This window comes from Panthera pardus, unplaced genomic scaffold (genome assembly GCF_024362965.1).
Source record: "Panthera pardus isolate Hobbes unplaced genomic scaffold, ASM2436296v1 HiC_scaffold_8, whole genome shotgun sequence".
Taxonomy (NCBI): domain Eukaryota; kingdom Metazoa; phylum Chordata; class Mammalia; order Carnivora; family Felidae; genus Panthera; species Panthera pardus.
In genome coordinates, this window is record NW_026527013.1 from 11857715 (window position 1) to 11880168 (window position 22454).

The 22454-nt window shown below is 50.1% G+C and overlaps 1 protein-coding gene across 2 annotated transcripts; it reads left to right on the forward strand.

The window, feature by feature from the left end:
* The first annotated feature begins 1453 nt into the window (after window positions 1-1453).
* On the forward strand, window positions 1454-18479 carry CYP4F140 (cytochrome P450 family 4 subfamily F member 140). Of its 2 annotated transcripts, none has more exons than XM_053897074.1 (12): window positions 1454-1872; window positions 6235-6379; window positions 7999-8052; window positions 8147-8274; window positions 9719-9840; window positions 10672-10816; window positions 11147-11213; window positions 11403-11532; window positions 16828-16961; window positions 17058-17122; window positions 17308-17390; window positions 17766-18479. In XM_053897074.1, the coding sequence occupies exons 1-12, from the start codon at window positions 1675-1677 to the stop codon at window positions 17941-17943; spliced, it is 1449 nt and encodes a 482-aa protein (XP_053753049.1). In that variant the 5' UTR covers window positions 1454-1674; the 3' UTR covers window positions 17944-18479. The 2 variants fall into 2 exon arrangements, with proteins under 2 accessions (XP_053753049.1, XP_019271697.1); XM_019416152.2 differs by having other exon boundaries at window positions 1458-1872; window positions 10546-10816.
* Window positions 18480-22454: the final 3975 nt, after the last annotated feature.

Consider the following 22454-nt stretch of genomic DNA (forward strand, 5'->3'; position numbering starts at 1 on the left):
TAATGAGCACCTACTGTGTGCCAGGATTCACCTTCCCCTGTGCTGTCACGTTGAATTACTTTGCTGTGTGGCTCGAGGGAATTTCTCTGGACCTTTATTTCCTCCTCTATCCTCCTGCTTCTCCCCAGAACTATGTGGCCCTGGCCCTGGCCCTCCTCTGGATGGAATGTTAGCAAGTAGATTCATGGATCCAGTGCAGCAGAGGAGGAGGGAACTCTAGGACGGTCACCGGCAGCTGGACCAGGTAGGGCTGGAAGGAATGTGTGGGTCAGGGACAGGAAATGCACATCCTGTCATTGCAGGAGGAATGTCCCTTCTAATCCTCTTGCTCAGCAGGCCCATCCTTCAAACTCACCCTCACCTTGGGATTTGACATGGGGAGACCTGGTTAGGTCGGGGGCGGGGGATTCCTCACTCCGGAATCAGGACAGGATCTGAGCAAGAGGAGTCCTCTCTCAGGCCCTCATCTGACATCCCATTTCCCAGATGGCAAGACTGAGCCCAGAGAGGGCCGGGAAGGGACAGAACTGCGTGCAGGGTCTCCCAGCTCTGTCTGGGCCCCCTGCAGACTTACCCCCTCGCCTCCAGGTGCCTTCTTCCCACTGGGCCCTTTACCCCCTGAGTCTGATGCAAGTAACCCCCAGCCAGAAGGGCTTTTTGTTCCTGCCCCCTGCGGTCTTGTGTCAGCCCAGGCCCTAGGCTGCTTGGAGGCAGGACTTGAACTCCTGCCAGGCTGTGCAGCCCGGAGGCCCGAGGCTTCCTGATTCTGCACTGGGAAATGGTGCATGCCTCTGACCTGCCTCGTACGTGGAGAGGAGCCCCAGAGATGTTTTGGGACTAGGCTTGGCCGGACTGTGCCCCCATGGCACCTGAACTGTCATGTTCAAGCTTTCCCCTGCTTCACCCTGCTGGCCTTGAAAGAACAGGGGTGGCTGTTAGCTTGCCCATCCCTGCAACTCCCCACCCATGTGGGAGGTGCTGAGTTCTGAGGATCCACGCCCATACCATGTGACCCTGGACTTGTTCCTCTCTGTGTCCAGCTGGCTCGGTCTTCAGGTCTTGGGCGGCTGCCACGTGGGGAGGAGGCAGACTGGTGTGCCAGCATTGGCTGACCCAGACAAGCCCAGCCTCCCCTGGTTAGGAGGTCAGGGGCCAGGAACAAAGACATGCCAGGAGGAGGACAGAGGAGCTTGGGTGGAATAAGTCCGTCCAGACAAAAGGTGACAGGCTGGGGTTGGCAAAGCTGGATGTTCTGGTCTGGGGTGGGGAGGTGCACTGCCCCAGGCAGAAGTGGCTCCTGGGATCCAGCTGGCTGGTGGGTGATGATTTCCTTGTAAATGGAGCTCCTGGCAACCTCCCACCAATTCTGTTTGGGTATTTCTTCATCAGTCTCCCTCCCTCCCTTCTCTCTCTCTCTCTCTCTCTCTCTCTCTCTCTCTCTCTCTCTCTCTCTGTCCTTCTTCTCCCTCCTCCATCCCAATCTCTCTGACTCACTCTGCCTCTCCTCTGGAATTCCCTAGATTCTCTTCCCTTCTCTGAGCCACTGTTTGCCCACACCCACCATCCCTGCCCCTCCCCGTCCCTGTCCCTCCCAATCTGGGCCCTCTCCCTCTGTGAGCTGTGCTGCTCACCTTCTGCCCTTGTCTTCACCTCAGGACAATCTCTGCCCCCAGGATGCCGCAGCTGAGCTTGTCCTGGCTGGGACTCGGGCAGGTGGCAGCCTCCGCATGGCTGCTCCTGCTGCTGGTGGGGGCCTCCTGGCTCTTGGCCCGCGTCCTGGCCTGGAGCTACAGCTTTTATGACACCTGCTGCCGCCTCCGGTGTTTCCCGCAGCCCCCGAAGCAGAGCTGGTTTTGGGGTCACCTGGGACTGGTGAGTGTGGGTGGCAGGACGGGCCTGGGGCATCGGGGTGGATGCACTTTCCCAGGGGTGGGGAACAGGGACCTGGGGTGGGGCTGGGGTCTGGGACAGCAGAGAAGGGCTGCAAAGAGCCAAGTTCCCCTGTGTCCCCACAATCTTGCCAGGGGCCACCGTGCAGGGTCCGCTCCCTGCCTGGCCCATGTTTGCTGGCCTCAGGCAAACACATCGCCTCTCTGGGCTTTGGCTTCCCCACAGGAATCAGTTCTGACCTCTGCTCCCCTCTCCTGCCATGGGCTGCTGCTGGGCTGGAGGAGAGGGGTGGGCTGTGCGCCCTTTTCTTCTGCCTCCTTTTTGTGATCTTGCCTTTCACTCCCAAGATACATCAACGGGCCCCATTGCCCAACTGGGATAAAAGTTGACCACTTCCCCTTTCAGAAGGAATCACCCTGGCCTTGACCTTCGTGACCAAACCTATTTCACTCAGTGCCTGCATCTCGTCAGCCCGTCTTCACCCACTCCTGCCTGGTTCCCACCCCTGTCATGTTTCCAGGACATGACCATGACCTCATCACCCCCCCGGAAGCAATCTGGCCCTGCTGACCACCGCAGCTGCCCAGAACTTGCTTGTCTTCTGGGTTCTCGCACACCACCCGGCCCTGGTCTCCACTTGGCTCTTCCTCACCCCACCTTTCCATGCGGGCAACCTTCAGGGTCCTAACCCACCCGTCCTATTCTCTGGCTCCCCAGGCCATTGCCTCACCTGGAGGGGGGGGGGCTCTGACTCCCAAGGGGGCCATCAACTCCCACCACAAATGAATTATAAGCTTCCAGCTCTCCAGCCCCAGTCTCCCCTGTGGTCCTTTCTGTCTCTAACCCTGGAGAGGTTTTTCTGAAATTTCACTTCTGTTAACACCACTACTCAGCTGAAAACCATTCTGTAAGACTGATCATCATTCTAGAGAGAGACCACGTGTTGCCTGGCCAGGCTCTGCTGCCCTCCTGGCCCCGTGCACACCCTGGACCCTCCAAGCTCCTGCTTTCTCTCCTCCACGAGCCAAACCCTTCCTACCTCAGGCCCTTTGCTTGTGCTGCTCCTTTGCTTGGAAGGGCTTCCCTTCCTGCAGCCACTGGGTCGATCCCTCCTTTTCTGGTTGCATTTTCAGCTCAGGTGTAATTTCTACAAGCCTCCCTTGACTTCCCCCCCTAGACCTTGACCTCTGACTTGGTCCTGCTCACACTCAAACAGTTAACTGTCCAGTTATTTATTGTCTCTCTTTTTCTCTCTCTCACTAGACAGTGGCACTGGGGATAGATTGATATCTATATTGCCCGGCTCAGGAGCTGACATACAGTTGGCACTTAATAACTGCTTGATAATGGCATGGTGGAGGCCTTGTTCTAGGTTTGGATGAACTTACCATCACCTCCCTTGGTCATCCAATGCCAAAGTGACAGGGGCCAGCTCCACCCTGCCCTCCTACAAACCAGCTCATTACACAACAGGATGTCCTAAGCTTGTCCTGAATGTTACCTGATATTCTGGGTGTTGGCAATTTCTCAGCAAGTTATGGAGGTAGCAGGAATGTTATAAAATTACAGTTCCTACACCTCCTATGAGGGCTTGGCCATGGAGGCTGGTCTTGGTCACTCTTCTCTCCTCCAGTCCCTCTTGCTGTGTGACCTCAGCTGAGTCACTCTCCCTCTCTGGGCCAATCTCCTCAAATGCCTCAGTGTTCTTAGGGAGCAGGGAACAGTCACTAAAGTGAAAATGACTTGTATTCACCTGTCTGGAGCACCTGGAAGTATTTGTCAGGCCGGGATGGGGCTTCCCGTGGGACTGGAGAGGATGCCTCACTGGGAGGCAAGCCCCCCTCCTTCTCCTTTTGGGGGACGCGGCCTGGGTTTCTTCATTTGTAAAAGGCACGGCTGATGGGGGAGTCCATAGGTTCAGGGGATAGGTTCATAGATAGTCCATAGGTTCATAGGTAGAGGTAGATAGATAGACAGACAGACAGATGGGATGCACCATGCAAGCTGGCGGGCAGAAGAGGACGTAGGTGGGAGCTGCCCTCCTGACTGATGGGCAGAGCTCACACCTGTGTCCTGGGGTCTGTCAGAGCTGGAAGGTCTGCACACCTTCACCATCTGGGGAGCGGGGCGGGGGGGGGGGGCTGTGTGGACTGGCCAGGACATGACAGGACATGGGAAGGAGCCCCAGTACAAAACGTGAGGCCACCCTGCTGTTCCCGTGGGCACCTCCTTGAGATTGGAACGACTCCCAGGAGAAGAAAGATCTGACTTCTCAAGCCAAGGTCGGCCTCTCTGGGGGCAGAGAGCATGTCTTCTCCCTGTGTCCTGGGAGGGACCCTTGGGAGATGGAGAGTCTTCTGGGATCCCTCTGTCCCCATGGGAAGGAGCAGGAAGAAACAGAGATCCCCTCCATCTATGCAGAGTCTGGACACACTGACCACTGCAGAGGTTGCAGGGGAACTTGCCGTGGCTCCTTCTGTGGAGGTGATGGCCCCTGTCTTGCTTGTAGGTCCACCCCACAGAGCAGGGCTTGAGGGTGTTAATTCAGCTGGTGGCTGCCTACTCGCAGGGTTTATGATCTGCTTGGGCTCCCATCATTTCTTGCCACCGTGGCATTGCCTGCTCTGTCATCATGCCACAGGTACCCATCTGGAATATGTGGCCATGGGCACTGTGGCAGCATCTGAGGGCCACATACCCCTCCCTGCCAGGCTTCTGTGAGGTCCCTGTGGATTCCAAGGTCCTTTCTGCTCTTGGGCGACCTTGGTCATTGCTTTCTTCTGGACACTGCTTCAGGAGTGTCCTTGGGGAGGCTCAGTCCCAGGTAATGTCTTGGGGGAACCCCAATCTTGGGGATGTAGAACTAGAGACACCCTCAATCCTGTGTGGTCAGAGTGGGTCTGACGGAGAGACAGGGGTAAGGGGAACTCAGAGGGGAAGCAAGGCATCTGCTGTTTGGGTAGGCTGGAAGGCTTCTTAGAGAAGGAGTTGTTGGAAGGGGGTCTGGTCTGATGGGTAGGAATTTTTTAAGAAAAGAAGAGAAAGTATATACTGTGGAGAGGAATAGCCCACTCAAAGGCCTGGCGGGGACAGAGCAAACACCTGTTTTTTTTAAAGTTTATTTATTTATTTTTAGAGAGAGAGAGAGAGAGAGAGAGAGAACACGCATGAGTGGGGGAGGGGCAGAGGGAGAGAGTGGGAGAGAGAATCCCAAGCAGGCTCCACACTGTCAGTGCAGCTCTTGAACTCACGAACCATGAGATCATGACCCATGCCAAAATCAAGAGTCAGATGCTTAACCAACTGAGCCACCCCACTGCCCTGTGAGCACCGGGGTTTTGAGCAACCATGAGGTAAGTGCATAAAGAGCAATGCTGGTGAGAGGCAGGGAGAAGGTGGAGGGGACAGCAGAGCCAGCGGGGCTGCAGGACTGTGTGGGGGCAGGGGGTTTATTCTGAGGGTTCTGGGGAGCCATGGAGGGTGTGCAGGTTAGGAGACACAGCTATGGGGAGTGGGAGAGATAGAGAGAGAAATAGAGGTGAAGAAAGAGAGAGATACAGAGAAAAAGTGAGGGAGTCAGAGAGGACATACAGAGAATGTAAAAGAAACATACACAAACACATATCATCTATCATCTACCCATCCATCTCTCATCTCTTTCCTTTCTCTCTTCATCCATTCACCCATGCATGCATGCATGCATGCATCCATATGTCTGTCCATCCATCCACCCATCCATCCAAGCGTCCATCCATCCATGCATCTATGCATCCATCCATCCATCTGTTCGTCCATGCATGCATGCATCCATCTATCCATCCATCCATGCGTGCATCCATCCATCGGTCTGTCCATCCATCCATCCATCTGTCTGTCTGTCCATCTGTCCATGCATGCATACAACCATCTTCCCATTTATCTGTCATCCCTCTTCTCTCTGTCTCTCTCACTCTTTCTCTCTCTCTCTCTATGTATCTATCTCTCTATCATCTATCTATCTCTATCTATCTCTCTATCTCTATCTATCTATCTATCTATCTATCTATCTATCTATCTCTCATCTATCTATCATCATCATGTAGCTCTCCATCATCTAGCTATTATCATCTGGCTGTCTATCACCTACCTAAAGAAACAGATGAAGATTGTGAGAGTGAAGGGAGAGGGAGAGGCACATAGATAGACACACAAAAATAGACAAACAGACCAACATGGGAAGCTGACTTAGTGAGATGTAGAGGTGTAGACTAATAATGCAGGCAGAAGGGGGGATGCAGTGGGAAGTTGTAAGCTTCTGGGGCTGCTGCCTGACCTGGTCTTCCTCCTCCACCCTGCCATCCCCAGGTAAAGAGCAATGAAGAAGGCTTGAGGTTCATGGAGAGTCTGAGCCACAGCTTCCGTGATGTTCACCTCTGGTGGATGGGGCCCTTCTACCCACTTCTGCGGTTCGTCCACCCCAAGTTCGTTGCCCCCCTGCTCCAGGCCCCAGGTATCTCTCCCAGGAGCACCCGACCCAGCCACTCCTTTGTCCTTGTTCCCAGTTCTTCGCACCTCTGGACAGACCAGGTTGAGCGGGAAAGTGGGTAGTATTGATGGAGACCTGCCATTAACCTGCTGGGCGACTCTGGGCAGGTCCCTGGCTCTCTCTGGTTTCCAGTCGTTTTCAGTTTTGAGTGGTGGAAATTCAGCAATGTTGGTCTAAGAGAAGAAAGGGAATCTATTGACTGAAAAGCTGAAGGAATGTTGTCTTCAGGCATGGTTGGATCCAGTCTTCAAACAGTGCCATTGGGAATCTGTCTTTATCTTGAGGTTCGGTGTTCCTTGGTGACAGCTTCACTCTCATGCTGACAAAGATGAGTCTAAGAAGGTCAACCCCCATGGAAATGTGAGCTCATTCTCTGCAGACCCAGAAATAGTTGCAGGATTCTCTTAAATTGGCCTGGCTTGGGTCACAGGGACCAATTCTTCCTCTAGTCACGGCAACTTGATTGTTAAGGGTTAGGGTCATATGTGCAGCTCTGGAACGGAGGATGGAGTGGCATGGCCACCCTCCCTAGCTACTTGGACTGAAGGAGGAAGAGGAGCGAGGTGTTGGTTCCAGAAGGGGATGGACAGGCAGATACCACAGATGTCCATTCGCTGGCATCTCTGCTATGGGGGCATTTCCTGGGTGAGGAAACGGAGGCTCAAGGAGGCTTAATAACTTCTCAAGGTCACATAGCATGCCAAAGCCTTTCTCTTACTTCTTCTGTGTGTTCTTGGCTGCCCTAACTGCCTCTGGTAGGAGGGACCTTTAGTTGGAAGGGGATTTGGGGTAGGGAGATGGCCAGACTGTTGTGGGGGAAGATCCACAGAGTGTTGTAGGGAGCTGGTCTAGAGGCACGAGGGAGCAGTGGCAGCTCTTTGTGGTGGGGGGAGCTCAGCATCTGAGGGTGGCAACATTGTTTGGTCTCTTAAGGACAGAGGAGCCCCTGAGCCTAAGCACTTAATGATAACTATGGGATGGAAGAGAATCCTGAGAAAGGCTAGGTCACACCTGGGCCATGTCTGGGACATTAGTGGGACCATATTTAAGTCCTGCCAGGGACCGTCTATGAGACACACTGAGGTCGTGTCAGATTGTCTTTGGGTCCATTCAGAGGATGGCCTGCTGCATGAGGCCAGTGTGTGTTATGCATGTTGTTTCGTGTCAGGGTACGTTACCATGTGTTGGGGCCATGTCAGAAGTCCCAGGAGATGTCAGAGGGTTCTGGGACAGGTGCGATGTCCTAGGTTCCTGTAAAGGCATTTTGTGGAGTGCTGATTTGTGCTTGGGTGTTTCGAACATGTCGGACCGGCAAGGAGCCATGTCAAGGCATGTTGGGTGTGTTGTGCCATATTTTCGGGAGCATCTAAGTACTTAGGGGTAGGTCCATGGGCTCTGCCTTTGCTCTGCTCTGTGCTGCAGCCTGGTTTTGTCCCCCCTCACCTCCCCAGTCTGCCCTATAGAATTCCCACTATGGTGGTTGGAGGGGGTATGCATTCCCCTGGCTCGATCCTCCACCCCCCAACCCAAAGCCCATCCCTGCCTCTTCTCTATGGCCCCTGATGATCTGTCTCTCATGCTAGCCACCGTCGTGCCCAGGGACAAGTTTTTCTACAGCTTTCTGAGGCCCTGGCTGGGTGAGTAACTGTTAAGTGAAGGAGGTTGGGGACAACCTTGGGGTCTCAGGGGAAAGCACTGCCCTTGCCTACTCCTCGTGGCTGCCTCTACTAGGGGATGGGCTCCTGCTGACTGCTGGTGACAAGTGGAGCCACCACCGTCGTTTGCTGACACCTGCCTTCCACTTTGAAATCTTGAAATCCTATGTGAAGATTTTCAACAAAAGTGCAGACATCATGCATGTGAGTTGAAACCCAGGGTCCCGGCTGGAGCCTTGGGAAAAGGGGAGTGGCCTGGAGTCCTGGCTTTGCTAGATGACTTTCGGGCCATTCTATTTCTTCTCCAAGCATCAGTTTCCCCATGTGTCAGATGGGGATTATAAGCCCTTCTTAAAGGGTGGTCAAGATGATGTAATGGAATCATGGTCCTGGCACATTGTAGGTGCTCGGAAGGTGTTAGCTTCTAATCTGCCTCACTGAAACTCTGTGAAACTTGAGACACTAATGATGAAGATTGTCTAGTAGCTCTTTCTTCACTGAACTGCACCTTAAAACTCATGAGGTTGAAAGAATTTGTGTTTTATTGCTCGCAAGATGATGAGTCAGGGGAATAGTTCTTATTTTGGCTGGAATCACTCACGTGTCTGTGGCCATGGCTGGGTTTGGGAGACAGCTCTGCTTTTCCAGGCTCAGCTCTGCCACACATTTGGGGCTTGGCTAATGGTTGGCTAGTCTAGGATGGCCTTGGTGGGACAACCAGACTCCTGCATTTGTCCCTCATCTTCCAGTAGGCTAGACTTGATCGCATGGTAGACCATGGGCTCGAAGAGAACAAGCAGAAACATGCAGTACCTCTTCAAGCCTAGTTTCAGAACAGGCAACCAGGAGCTCCACCTTCTTCTGTTGGCGGAAGCAAGTCCCACATCCAGCTCCAAATCAAGAGCTGGAGAAAGAGGTTTTATCTCCTAATGGAAGATCTGCCAAACCTCATTGCAAAGGGTGAAGGTAGAGGGAGGGATGAAGAAATGGAGACATTTTTGCAGCAGTCGCCTACCTCTATGATAATGACGAAGATGAGGGTGATAGGTAATGATTACTTAGCTCTTGGTGTATATCAGGAACCATGAGATCATGACCTGAGCCCAAGTTGCACACGTAACCGACTGAGCCTCCCCACTGCCCCTCATGCACCAGTTCTATTGCACATGTTGTCTTATTTAATTTCCATAACCATATAAGGCAGAGATGATGATTATTGTCTCACTACAGGTGACGAAACTGAGGCTCAGAGAGGTTAGGGAGCATGCTTCCGTTCACACAGCTAGCAAGTGAGCTAATAAATGGAGTTGGGATTCAACCTGGTTTGTCTGACAACAGAGCAAGTCATCTTAACTGTTACTGAAGCTTTGACAGGTGGAGTCCAGCGGGCAGCAGTGAGTTGACCAAGGGCACACAGGGGTGTAGGAAGCAGAGCCAGGATTTGAACTCAGGTCTCCTGACCCCCAGCCATTGGGTCTTAATAGTAAGAGTTTCTATTCCCACCCAAGCCTGGTCCTCCCTGGAGATGGGTGCCTGGGGTGGAGGACCAGGAGCCTGGGTTTTGGGGAGTCCATCCTGGTGATTGGGACTGAGGGGGAGCTCAGGGGAGGTAGGTCCCAGCCCCAGATTTGCCCCTTTCTCTGTCCAGGCCAAGTGGAAGCGCCTAGTCTCAGAGGGCAGCACCCGATTGGACATGTTTGAGCACATCAGCCTCATGACCCTGGACAGTCTGCAGAAATGTGTCTTCAGTTTTGACAGCAATTGCCAGGAGTGAGTGCTTGCTCAGGACCTGGGAACATGAACTGTAGACCCAAGGGAGTAGATGGAGAAGGGAGGGCTGGCCAGGGTGATCAGAAGGGACTTCCTGGAGGAGATGGATCAGAGTGAGACAAAGAAGGACAAGGAAGGGAAAGAGAAAGGTAAGGTTTCAGGTAAGCAAAAATGCTTGATAAAGGCCAACAGGACTAGGATGAATAAAGCATGTGCCACCTTGGGAATGAGATTGGAAGGTTGGCAGGGGGGCTAATCTTAAGGATATTCAAAATGAAGCAAAGGGGTCTGAGCTTTATCCTTAGGTTTCCAGGGATGGAAGGTGGAAGGTGTTTGAGCAGATGAAGGCCGTGGTCAAAGCTGGTCTTGGACATCGGACTCTAGAGGGGACCAACTGTCACCTAGACACAGAATTTGAGGAGGAGGCAGCTTGAATGTGGTGGCGAAAATGGGGCAGATTTGGGTGAAATTAAGGAGGAATGGGCAGGGGCAGATACTGTGTAGGACAGAAGAGAGATGAGTTGATACCCAAGGTCTTCCCAGGGTCTGGGCCATGATTCCATTTACAGAGATGGCAGGTGGAGAGAGAAGCATGTCTGGAGGACACTCTGTTTTGCAGGGACATGCTTCTGAGGTTGTGGTTGGAAGGCACTCCAAGGGCCTCATGTGGGTTAAGGAGCTGTTCTCTATGGCCTGACCCTTCAGGAGCCCCAGTGAATATATTGCTGCCATCTTGGAGCTCAGTGCCCTTGTGGTGAAACGGCAGAGGCAGATCTTCCTGCACCCGGACTTGCTGTACTACCTCACCCCTGATGGGCGGCGCTTCCGCAGGGCTTGTGACCTGGTGCACAACTTCACAGATGCCATCATCCAGGAGCGGCGCTGCTCCCTCATTACTGAGGTCTCCCATGACTTCCTCAAGGCCAAGGCTAAGGCCAAGACTTTGGACTTCATTGATGTGCTCCTGCTGGCCAAGGTGGGCTTCCCTGGAATCAGAATTCAAGAGTTAGAATGGACCTTGACTCCAAATGTCAGATGGGAGAACTTGGACTTGACCCAGCGGGTACTGAGGAGCCACGGAAGGTGCTTGAGGAAGGGAAAGACAGGTCAGGGATATGTTTTAGACATGACTTTGTAGAAGGCTGCTTGGGAGAAGAAAGCTGGAGACAGGGAGACCTGTGGGATAGGACTCTAGAGATGATGAGGGACGAATCCTGCTTTGGTGATGGAGCCTGAGGGACTGTTTCAGGCGAGACTCAGGTGCCCTCCGAGCCGGTGTGATTCAGGAGGTTGTGCCTTTCTGCAGGATGAAGATGGGAAGGAACTGTCCCATGAGGATATCCGAGCTGAAGCTGACACCTTCATGTTTGGGGGTAAGCATCCCAGTGTGGGACTGCAGGGGGTAGGAATCTGTCCAATCCCAGGGACTTGGCAGGTGGGCCCTGGACCACCCCATCCCACCCCATCTTCCCCATCCTCCCTGAGGGCCCTAACGAAGGGCGCTGTCCGCCCTCTGGTGCTGAACAAGCCCACAGACCCAAGCCTGTCTGGCTGCCTCTCAGGCCATGACACCACGGCCAGTGGTCTCTCCTGGGTCCTGTACAACCTTGCGAAGCACCCAGAGTATCAGGAGCGCTGTCGGCAGGAGGTGCAAGAGCTCCTGAGGGACCGTGAGCCTAAAGAGATTGAATGGTGAGTGCAGGTCCTCGTGTCCTGTTCTGGAACCCTTCTCATTGGCTCTGCTCCCCTGCTGGGGAAGGGGAAAGAACTTTTTGTTGATTGTGTCATTATTGCTTAGAGAGACTAGGAGAAGAACCCAGAGGCAAGGGTATGGTACCCAGCCTGGAGAGCAGGGGAAAGCAGGCTTATGCAACAGAAAGATTGGAGTGTCCACATTTATTGCCCTGCTTGCTTGCTATGTGACTTGAATAAAACCAATTCCCTTTTCTGAATACCACTTTTCTCCTCTGTAAATGGGGGCGGGACAGGTCAGGGAATCTCTCCTCCAAGGGCTGCTTGGAGAACCGTGACAATGTGTGTAGAACAGATGCCACCCAGCGTGTGTTGAGTAAATGAACTTCTCTCCCTTGCTTTTCTGCCTGAAGTTGCACATTTCCCCCAAAGACCCTTACTCTTAATTTTTGCTCTTATATCTAATTCCCACCTACTATCTATTCCAGGGATTCACAAGTGGTCCTTGAGGGTAAAACAGTTACCCATTGCTTGGTTCAGTAAACATGTCTACACTGCCGGCCCTTCTCAACTCCATGTCCAGTCCCATTCAAGTCCTACTTGGTCAAGGCTGGATCATGGAGGAAAGAAGGGGGTGAGGCTGGGTAGCAAAGAAGCAAATATGAATTCAGCCCTCTGGGAATGGGTAGCGGACAGTGCTCCAAGCCTTATGGACAGCTTGTGCAAAGGCCCTGATGGAGGCATGCAGCGGTGGGCCTGGCGTGTTTGGGAGGAAGTAAACGTGGCTGGATCCTTGTGAAATTTACAGTGTGATTCATCTGAGAGGCTCCCAGTGAGGCTGGAGCTGGTAGTTGGTAATGGAAGCCCTTCTTGGTCTGCTTTGGAAACCATGTGAAGATTTTCCAAAGGTGTCAGTTCAAGTCGTCTGGGAAGCCAGTATTGGATAAAAGAGAAAAGTGCACAGGGATACTGCTCTCAGGGAGGGAGTCTCACATTGGGCAGAAGTGATCAGAAAGTAGGGGCCCAGTATGCTCTCTCAGTGGCTGGGACCTGCCCAAGAAAGTGTGGCCTTGGCTTGAATGCTGCTGCAGAGTCCAGAAACCCTCTAACTGGAGGCTGTCAGCCGACTGCACTCCTTGGAGCTGGACATCAACTTCTTTCTTGAAGGGAGATTCGTGACTAATATAGGAAGGCAGTGGGGAGCCATGGGAGATGTTTGAGCAGGGGAGAGACAAGTCAGATATTCGAATTAAACATATCTGCAAACTGGAGGAGATGAGGTGGAGCCTGGGGGTCCTAGAGAGATTTGGGGCCAAGGGCTGAAGGATGGGGAGGAGATGTTGGACTGAACACTTCAGTCCTTCAACTTCAAGGACTTCAAGGTAGTGCCTTCAACTTCAAGGCTGGGCTCAGTACGGCAGTTGTGTGAAGTGGAGAAGTGTTTTTGTGTGTCTCTCAACTTCAAACACTTAGTGCACTTGGTACCAATTCAAATGGTGTGAAATGCTTTACAATGGATATAATAAGCCTTTGCCTTTTTTCAGTCTCGGTTCTATTGAGATATAGTTGACATAAAATACTGTGTATACAACACAAGGTATACACCACGAGGGTTTGATATACGTATATATTGCAAAATGAGCACAGGGTTAAATACTTTCCTTACCTCACACAAGCCTCTGCCTTATCCATCACCCCAATCCCATCCCCACCTTTGATGACCTCTGGTGTGCTTCCGATGATCATCTCTGCCCACACCTATGTGCCCACAGTCTCTCTCATTTTGTGCATAGTCTTTTCTCTCCACGGCTGAGAGAACACACAGAGCATTCAGGCATGCACACTGACAATATAACTTCAAGATCTTTTCCTTTCCCCTCCAGACGTAAGTTTTGGGAAATTAATTTTGAATTACAAAATCCATAATGGGAAGAAGTCCTTTTTTTTCTTTTCCTTGCACAAAATGCAACACTACGGAGAAGGTTAGGTCCACCTTTGTTGCTGTCCCCCCAAGCCTAATCAATCCCCTGTCTCCTGAGGGGTCTCCAGGGACATCAATTTGTCATGTGTCCTTTCAGACTTTTCAGAAGGTCTTGTAGCTATGTATTTCTGTAGTTATAATGGTTTTAATAGAAACACACACGCATTTGGTTACTTGTTCTTTTCTCTTTTCTCTCAACAGTTGTTTTAGACTCCTAACTGTAAATCACACACTTTATTCAGCTCACCCCTCTGTTGGGGACGTTTATGTGATGCTTTGCAGTTATGACAGATATTGCTGAATTGCCTTTCAGCACCTCTGTACCGATTTACCCTGCAGTGTTTGATAGGACTAGTGATCTGTATTTCCTCCTTTTGATAACTGTGTAGTATTCCATCATATGGATGTACCATAATTATGTAAACATTCCCCTACAGAGGGTCATTTGTATAGTTTGGAGCCTTATGCTGTAATAAACATGATGTAGCAAACATCCATGTACACACTGATTTTTGCTCCCATGTGAGGATGTCTCTCCAGAACAAGTTTCTGGGTGTGGAATTGCTGAATCAAAGACCATTTGAGTTTTCACAATGTAATCGCTCTTGACAAATCCACTCCTCTAGACAGATTTTGAGAGTGACAATTTTCTCGCATCTTTGCTGACAGTGTGCATAATGAAATTCTAAAACTCTTGCCAATCTGGTAGGTGAATATAATACTTCATTATCCTAATGAATATAACTTTAAGAATGGGTAAAACTGAGCACGATTTTCACATGTTTATGAACCATGCATATTTCTTTTTCTGTGAAGCTTCAATTTGCATAATTTGCCCTTTTTACTTTGAGTTTTTTCTGTTTTTCATTTTAAAATTGATTTGTGAGGACTCTTTACATATAAAGAAAATTAGTTCTTTTTCTGTTATGCAAAAATTCTTTCCTGGATTGACTTTTGACTTTATTTTAGTTTTTGTTCATTTATTTGGAGTCACGTTTATTAACTTTTTTTTATAGCTTCTGTTTGTTTTTTTTTTTTAATGCTTGGAAAGGCCCTTCCCATTCTAATGCTAAACTGTAAAACTTGTTTGTTTTCTTGTAATGGATTTATTTATTAAAAATATTTTGTTTATGGGACACCTGGGTGGCTCAGTTGGTTGGATGTCCGACTCTTGATTTTGGCTCAGGTCATGATCTCGTGATTCATGAATTTGAGCCCCACCTTGGGCTCTGTGCTGACAGCTCAGAGCCTAGAGCCTGCTTTGGATTCTCTGTCTCCCTCTCCTCTCTTCCCCTTCCCTGCTCATGCTGTCTCTCTCGCTCAAAAAATAAATAAACATTAAAACAAATTTAAAAATTCACAGATATGTGTTATATCACAGATCTGCTGCTGGTTCTTATCTTTCTCAGAAACATAGCACTATGACTTTGTCAGACATCCATGGTTCTATGTACATTTAGATTGTTGCTTTGGACTGTCATATGGAAAGTTCCTCTCTAGTGCCTTGGACCTAAATATCCAGGAGGTTTCCATCTCATGACCGCAATGAACCTCTTGGTGTTCATGTCTTTATCTACCTGTCTGAGAATCTCTCCAGGTTCTATGCTGAGAGCCAACTTGCTGGGTCATGAAACACACATCGCCTTTCCTTGACCATGCCAATGCCTTGCAGAGTGGTGGCTCCTGTCCATACCTTTACTGTCAGTGTGTGGGGTCCCCTCACCCCGGTGCCTCAGCCGGGCTTTACCATCACCCACCTTGTTAATTCTCACCTCGAATACATATGAGGTAACATCCCATTGCTATATAATTTCCATTTCTCTGGTAATCGGCGACTTGGAGCATCTCTTCATGTTTTATTTAGTTATTTCTTTTCAATGGCTATTTATTTAGTTTTGAGAGAGAACACAAGCAGGGGAGGGGCAGAGAGAGAGGGAGACACAGAATCCAAAGCAGGCTTCAGGCTCTGAGCTCTCAGCACAGAGCCCGACGCGGGACTCGAACTCACGGACCTCGAGATCATGATGTAAACCGAAGTCATATGCTCAACCGACTGAGCCACCCAGGAGCCCCATCTCTTCCTGTTTTAAATCTCTGAGTTTGACCTCCCATGAATTTCTAGACCATGTCCTTTGTCTACTCTTTTGAGTCGCCTGCCATCTCTCTTGTTGATTGGTAGGAATTCCTTGTCTATTCAAGATATTCTTCTAGATCAATATATTTATTGCAACTATCTTCTGTGAATCTCTCATCTGAATGTTAATTGTTCCATAGAATGGAGTGCTTTGTTAGACAGAAATCCTTAATTCTGTGCATATTTTTTCTTTTCTTTTTTCTTTTTTCTTTTCTTCTTTTCTTTCCTTTTCTTTCTTTCTTTCTTTCTTTCTTTCTTTCTTTCTTTCTTTCTCCTTTCTTTTCCTTTTCTTTTTTTGTCTTCTGGTTTATGTTTTGGGGTTTTAAGAATTCTTTCCTACTCATCGGTCACAAAGTTGTCTTCTATGTTATATCTTCTTTTACCCTTATTTCTTTACCTTTCACGTGTAAGGGAAGACCCCATCTTATATGTGGAGTGCATGATGATTCAGTCTTTTGGTGTGTGTAGTGGTGAGACTGTGGGGGTGTCTGTGTCTGTGTCTGAACCATCCCTTGTCTGGGGGTTGCGGGGCCTCCTTTACTGGATGCTACGTTTTCACCTATTCACGTACTTGTCTCTGAGCTCTCTATCTTGTTCTGTGGGTCTGTTTTCCTGTTCTTGCAACAGTGCTTTGCTGCCTTTTAATTTAATTTAATTTAATTTAATTTTTTAATTATCACCATACGTTTGTAATGGGTCTTAATATCAGGTGAATGGATTCTCTTTCTTTGGTCTTTTAAATCGACATAGATTTTGAACTTTAAGTTTTTCAAACTGAATAAGATTGCTAAGCTCCAAAAACACCAACTAGATTTTAATTGGGTGCATTGGGTACATTAATTAACTTAGGAAGAATCCACGCCGTTATATTAGGTATTCAACCTAGGAGGGTGCCTTTTATTTGTTCAAATAACCTGGTAAGTCCAGCAAAGAGATTTTTTTTCCTTTTTAAATAAATTGTATAACTTTAGACTTTCTAACTTTTAAAGGTACTGTGTGAATGTTGGGCTTTGTTCAGAAATACTTAAAAAAAATTTTTTTTTTAATATTTATTTTTGAGAGAGAGAGAGAGAACAGGGAGGGGCAGAGAGAGAGAGAGGGAGACACAGAATCCGGGGAGCAGCTGGAGGTCTGCGGGAGTCTGATTCGATCCCTGGCTAATCGTTGGCGGCTTCCTTAGGGACGACCTGGCCCTGTTGCCTTTCCTGACCATGTGCATCAAGGAGAGTCTGCGGTTGCACCCCCCGGTCACAGTCGTCTCCCGCTGCTGTACCCAGGACGTCGTGCTCCCAGATGGCCGGGTCATCCCCAAAGGTGCCCACAACACCAGGGGGAGGAGCCTCGTGGGCAGGAGGAGGGGCCCATCAGGCAGGGTGAAACCCTTCCTGACTGGCCCCTCCCCTCCCACAGGTGTTGTCTGCCTCATTAGTATTTTCGGGATCCACCACAATCCATCCGTGTGGCCAGACCCTGAGGTGCTGCCTCCCCCTCCCTCCCCTCCACCCACCCTCATCCTTGGCCACTTCCCTAGCGGGACCTAAGGGAGGGCTCAGGGTTCTGACCTGGCAAATCGCTCCCTCCATGAAAAGCACACCTGTGTCTCCAAAGCCGGCTGTCCTGGGAAACCCCATCCAACAGTCCCACCTCTCTCCGCCCCCAGGTATACAATCCTTTCCGCTTTGACCCAGAAAACATCAAGGAAAGGTCTTCCCTGGCTTTTATTCCCTTCTCCGCGGGGCCCAGGTGAGCGCAGCGGGCATCTGAGGAGGGGATGAGGTGCTGAGGGCAGGGGCCTGGGCCTGAGATCCCAGACGTGGCTGTGGGGGCGGGAAAGGGGGTGTTGAGGATGGTTCTCCTTCTCTCCCCTCCTCCAGAGGTTGGGGGTAAAGGCCTGGGCAGTGCGGGGTGGCTGGGTCCAAGGAGGGCTCCGCGGTGTGCTCAGAGCCCCTTCCCAGGGCTGGGATCTGAGCCAAGCTCAGGGACCCCCGTATGGGGGTCCCGGGCACGGTTAGTCCCCTCCGGTATCCCTGCGGGGGGGCTGGCGGTCCCGGGCCAGGTTCGGGGCGCGACGGGACCTGCTGGGGTCCCTGGCGAGTGAGTGCCCACTGCCGCCCGCAGGAACTGCATCGGGCAGACGTTCGCCCTGACCGAGATAAAGGTGGTCCTGGCGCTCACGCTGCTGCGCTTTCGGGTCCTGCCCGACAAGGAGGAGCCGCGCAGGAAGCCGGAGATCATCTTGCGCGCCGAGGGCGGGCTTTGGCTGCGGGTGGAGCCGCTGAGCCCGGGCCCCCAGTGACCCGCCAGCTCCCCCTGGCTTGGGATCCACCCCGACCCTACACACGCCCCCTGGCGGATTCCCAGGACTAGAGCTGTGTGGTCTCCTCTGCTAGAGCGCCACTGACAGCCAGCAGGGGGCGCTCAGGACCTGCGGGAACGCAGTGGGAGGGCGAGGGCCAGGGCGAGGGGTGGGGTGGAGGGGAGGCTGGTGTGTGAGCGCAAGACCCTGACAGCCTTTCCAGCTGACCACGGCCCCCCACCCCCACCCCCATGCTGATTGCGGGTTCTCCCAGACCCCAATAAGGGCTTTCACCCTGTAGGCAATAGGGAGCCATGGGAGGGGTTTGAGTAGGAGAGGGACCACCGTTAAAGACTGACTGAGGGGCATGTTTGAAGCTCTGGGTCACAGTGGAGAACCCATAGTGGCACTACTCTCTGGCCACTCTGACCTCTGTTCCTATCTAATATACCCAAACTTTTCTTACCCCAGAATCCTTCACTACATTTCCATGGTCCCTGTGTTCACTGAAACAAACATAGGTGCTTTCTCCTGTGTGTCTGATCATTGCCATCGTTGTATCGGTTATGTGGTCTGTTGTTTTTGCTAGTTTTCACTGGTAGGGTTAGTGGTCTCGTGTGCCTGTTTATCTTTGCTTGAGTATCCGTTATTATATTTGAAATAACATGTGTAGAATTTGGAGAAGGTAGCTTTCTCTAGGAGGCATTCTTTGAGCCTTGCTGGCCAAGGATGATGTTCAATGGAGTTCAAGGCTTGTGGTGCCAAGATCACTAAGGCAGTTTAAATTCCAACAGAGGTCACACTTGCAGTCCCCTCTACCGGTGTGTTCTCCCCTTGAGCAGTGTAGCTCCTGGAGGCTTCCACCTATGTAAGGAGGATCTTCTTACAACTTTTCTTTCCCATGTCACTCTAGGCTTTGATTTTTCTCCCCTGGCCGTGAGGCCGTCAAAACAGTTTCACACTTCCCTGACTCGCTCCAGCGCAAAAGTATAATTCATGCTCCTTTAACTCCAGGTTTCTTTTTTCTTTTCCTTTTTTTAATGTTTATTTATTTTTGACAGAGAGAGAGAGACAGAGCATGAGTGGGGGAGGGTCAGACAGAGGGGGAGACACAGAATCTGAAACAGGCTCAGGCTCTGAGCTGTCAGCACAGAGCCTGACACGGGGCTCGAACTCACAGACGGTGAGATCATGACCTGAGCCGAAGTCAGATGCTCAACTGACTGAGCCACCCAGGAGCCCCCAGGCTTCTTTTTTCATTTGAGTGGCATCTTTGTTACAATTTTTCCCCACATTTATTCATTGTTGAGAGACAGAGAGAGACAGAGCACAAGCGGGGGACAGGCAGAGAAAGAGGGAGACAGAATCGGAAGCAGGCTCCTGGCTCTGAGCTGTCAGCAGAGCCCGATGCAGGGCTTGAACGCATGAGCTGTGAGATCATGACCTGAGCCGAAGTCAGACGCCCAACTGACTGAGTCACCCAGGTGCCCCTTGAGTGGCATCTTTGTAATTCTTTACTGTCTTTTCAGGTCATTTATGCATTTAAGAAATTGGAAAAGGGGGCACCTGGGTGGCTCAGTTGGTTAGGCGTCCGACTCTTGGTTTTGGCTCAGGTCGTGGTCTCAGTTTCGTGGGTTTGAGGGCTGCATGGGGCTCTGTGCTGGCAGCGTGGAGCCTGCTTGGGATTCTCTCTCTCCCTCTCTCTCTCTCTCTCTGACCGTCCCCCACTTGCACTGTCTCTGTCTTTCTCAAATAAATCAGTAAACTTAAAAAACAAGTGATTGGAAAAGTATCCAGATATGAGAGTTGTGTTTTTTTAAATTGAAAGGTTAATCCCAATAACCTAGCTTGCCATTAATGGAACACGAAGTTTCAGTTGGAATTTTATCCATTTCATTTTAGTTTGTGTGTGTGTGTGTGAGAGAGAGAGAGAGAGAGAGAGAGAGAGAGAGAGAGAACCAGTGCAAGTGTGGGAGGGGCAGAGGACTAGGGAAAGAGAGAATCTTAGGCAGGCTTCACATCCAGCTCAGGGCTCAACATGGGGCTCAGTCTCACGACTGTGAGATCATGACTTGAGTCAAAATCAAGGGTAGGACCTTTAACCAACTGAGCCACCCAGGCACCCCTCAGGTGGAATTTTAAATGGTGATGATCCAGTTATCACTCTACTGTTGAATGTATTCAGGGCGATGATTGCCTTTAAGTGTATAGATTTCTGGACCACAAAAGCTCACATCAGGGCTTAAGGGAGGGGACAGCACATCCCCCAGAGATCCTGGAATTTGGGCTACATGGATGTAGCAGGTGGCCTTTGAGATTGACTCCCCCAGGGATGTTCCTGATTTAGAGAGAGGGGTACACACTGGATGTTTTGTCAACAGGATGGACTGTGCTGGAGACTGCTCACTGTGTATCCTCATATTCAGTTTTGCCTTCCTATAACCCTTAGTTTTTAGGTTAGGTGCGTGGCAGGCTGAAATACAGATTGCATTTGAAAGCTTTTCTTGAAACTAGATTGGCTAAATGACTATACCCTGTCCCATAGGAAAAGTCAAAGAGTACCTGGTAATTCTAGAAGCTCTCCTTAAGGAAAGGTAGACACTCTCTCTGTCCAGTTTCCCCTTTCTTCTTTGCTGCGTCTTGGGGTGATGTGGGGACCTGCAGCTGCATCCTGGATCAAGGAGGTAAGACTACTCTTCAAGGAAGGTGGGGCAGATAACTAGATGCAATTGGGGTCAGATGACCCTGGATCCACGGCACCTTGGAGTTTTACTGCCAAGGTCACAATCACAGTCTGCTATTCACTAGCTGTTTGGGTGGGGGGAAATTGTTGGTCTCTCTGAGGCCGAGTTCTGTTACCATACAGTTATAGCCACCTTGTTACACTGATGGAGAGACTGAATAAGCAAACATGTGCAACATCACTCAATCAGTAGGTGGTAAGTACTCTCTTCTTTTTGCATCGCATTCTAACATTTAAAAGGCTGTAGTCACAAAAGTTAAATTTAAGTTTTGGGAAATGTGACAATCTTCTGTGAAGAAAATTATCATTAGAAGATCTAGTTAGTTGGGCTCGCAAGCTGGTGCAGCTGCACTGGAAAACAGTATGGAGGTTCCTCAAAAAGCCAAAAATAGAACTACCGTACAACCCAGCAATTGCACTACCGGGTATTTATGTAAGGGATGCAGGTGTGCTATGTCAAAGGGGCGCATGCACCCCAATGTTTATAGCAGCGCTATCGACAATAGCCAAAGTATGGAAAGAGCCCACATGTCCATTGATGGATGAATGGATAGAGAAGATGTGGTATATATATGTATATATACACAATGGAGTATTACTCAGCAATCAAAAAGAATGAAATCTTGCCATTTGCAACTACGTGGATGGAAGTATTATGCTAAGTGAAATTAATCAGTTGGAGAAAGACAAATATCATATGACTTCACTCATATGAGGACTTTAAGAGACAAAACAGGTGAACATAAGGGAGGGGAAACAAAAATAATATAAAAACAGGGAGGGGGACAAAACAGAAGAGACTCTTAAATAGGGAGAACAAACAGGGTTACTGGAGGGGTTGTGGGAGGGGGGGATGGGCTAAATGGGTAAGGGGCACTAAGGAATCTACTCCTGAAATCATTGTCGCACCATATGCTAACTAATTTGGATGTAAATTATAAAAAAATTACAATAACGAATGTTTAAATCAAAAGAAAAAGAAAAGAAGAAGATCCAGTTAGTTGTGAATATCCCTAGTTACCTCTGAGTAAATTCAGGGGCCTTTGATGCCAAGCTGGCCTTGAAGCTAGGAACTAAAAAAAAAAAAAAAAATCCGTCTAAAGAGGCATGATCCGGACTTCATTTTTGCTTACGTGTTTCAAGAAGTGGAGGTCACGAGGGCCCCAAGAGAGAAAAGAAGGTGGGGGTGGGGGATGGGAGTGGAAGGGCCTCCTTCAGCACCTGGGACAGCGGCCGCTCCCGGACTCCCTCCTCTCAGGCTGTAGAAGTACCTGCCCTGGGCTACTGAGTCCAGGGCCTCAAAACCTTTCTGGGCCCACAGATGGGGGGCCCAGGAGGCCTAGTGACTGCAAGATAAGAAAGGAACATTGCAACCTTAAATGAATAAATATTTAGTATATTCTAAGCTGAAAATAACATGTTTTTCTTGCCGAGTTCTTAACTAAAATTACTTTTCCTATTGGGGTGCTTGAGTGGCTCAGTGGGTTAAGCGTCCAACTCTTGGTTTCTGCTTAGGTCATGATCTCAAGTTTCGTGGGTTCGAGCCCCATGTTGGGCTCTGCACTGACAGCGCGGAGCCTGCTTGGGATTCTCTCTCCTTCTTCCTCTGCCCGCCCCCCCTCCCCCCGCCTCCGCACACCGAATAAATAAATAAACCAAAATTTTTTTTTTCAGAGCCTTAATATCTTCACAAGGTGGAGTCTTTCAATCCATGAATATTGCTTATCTCTCCATGAATTTGGGCCTTCTTGGGTTTCTTCCACAAGTG

Coding starts and splice junctions, on each gene's coding strand:
- CYP4F140 (XM_019416152.2), top strand. CDS start 1,675: ATGCCGCAGCTGAGCTTGTCCTGGCTGGGACTCGGGCAGGTGGCAGCC. Junction 8,053..8,146: donor CTTTCTGAGGCCCTGGCTGG/GTGAGTAACTGT, acceptor TGCCTCTACTAG/GGGATGGGCTCCTGCTGACT. Junction 11,533..16,827: donor GAGCCTAAAGAGATTGAATG/GTGAGTGCAGGT, acceptor CGGCTTCCTTAG/GGACGACCTGGCCCTGTTGC.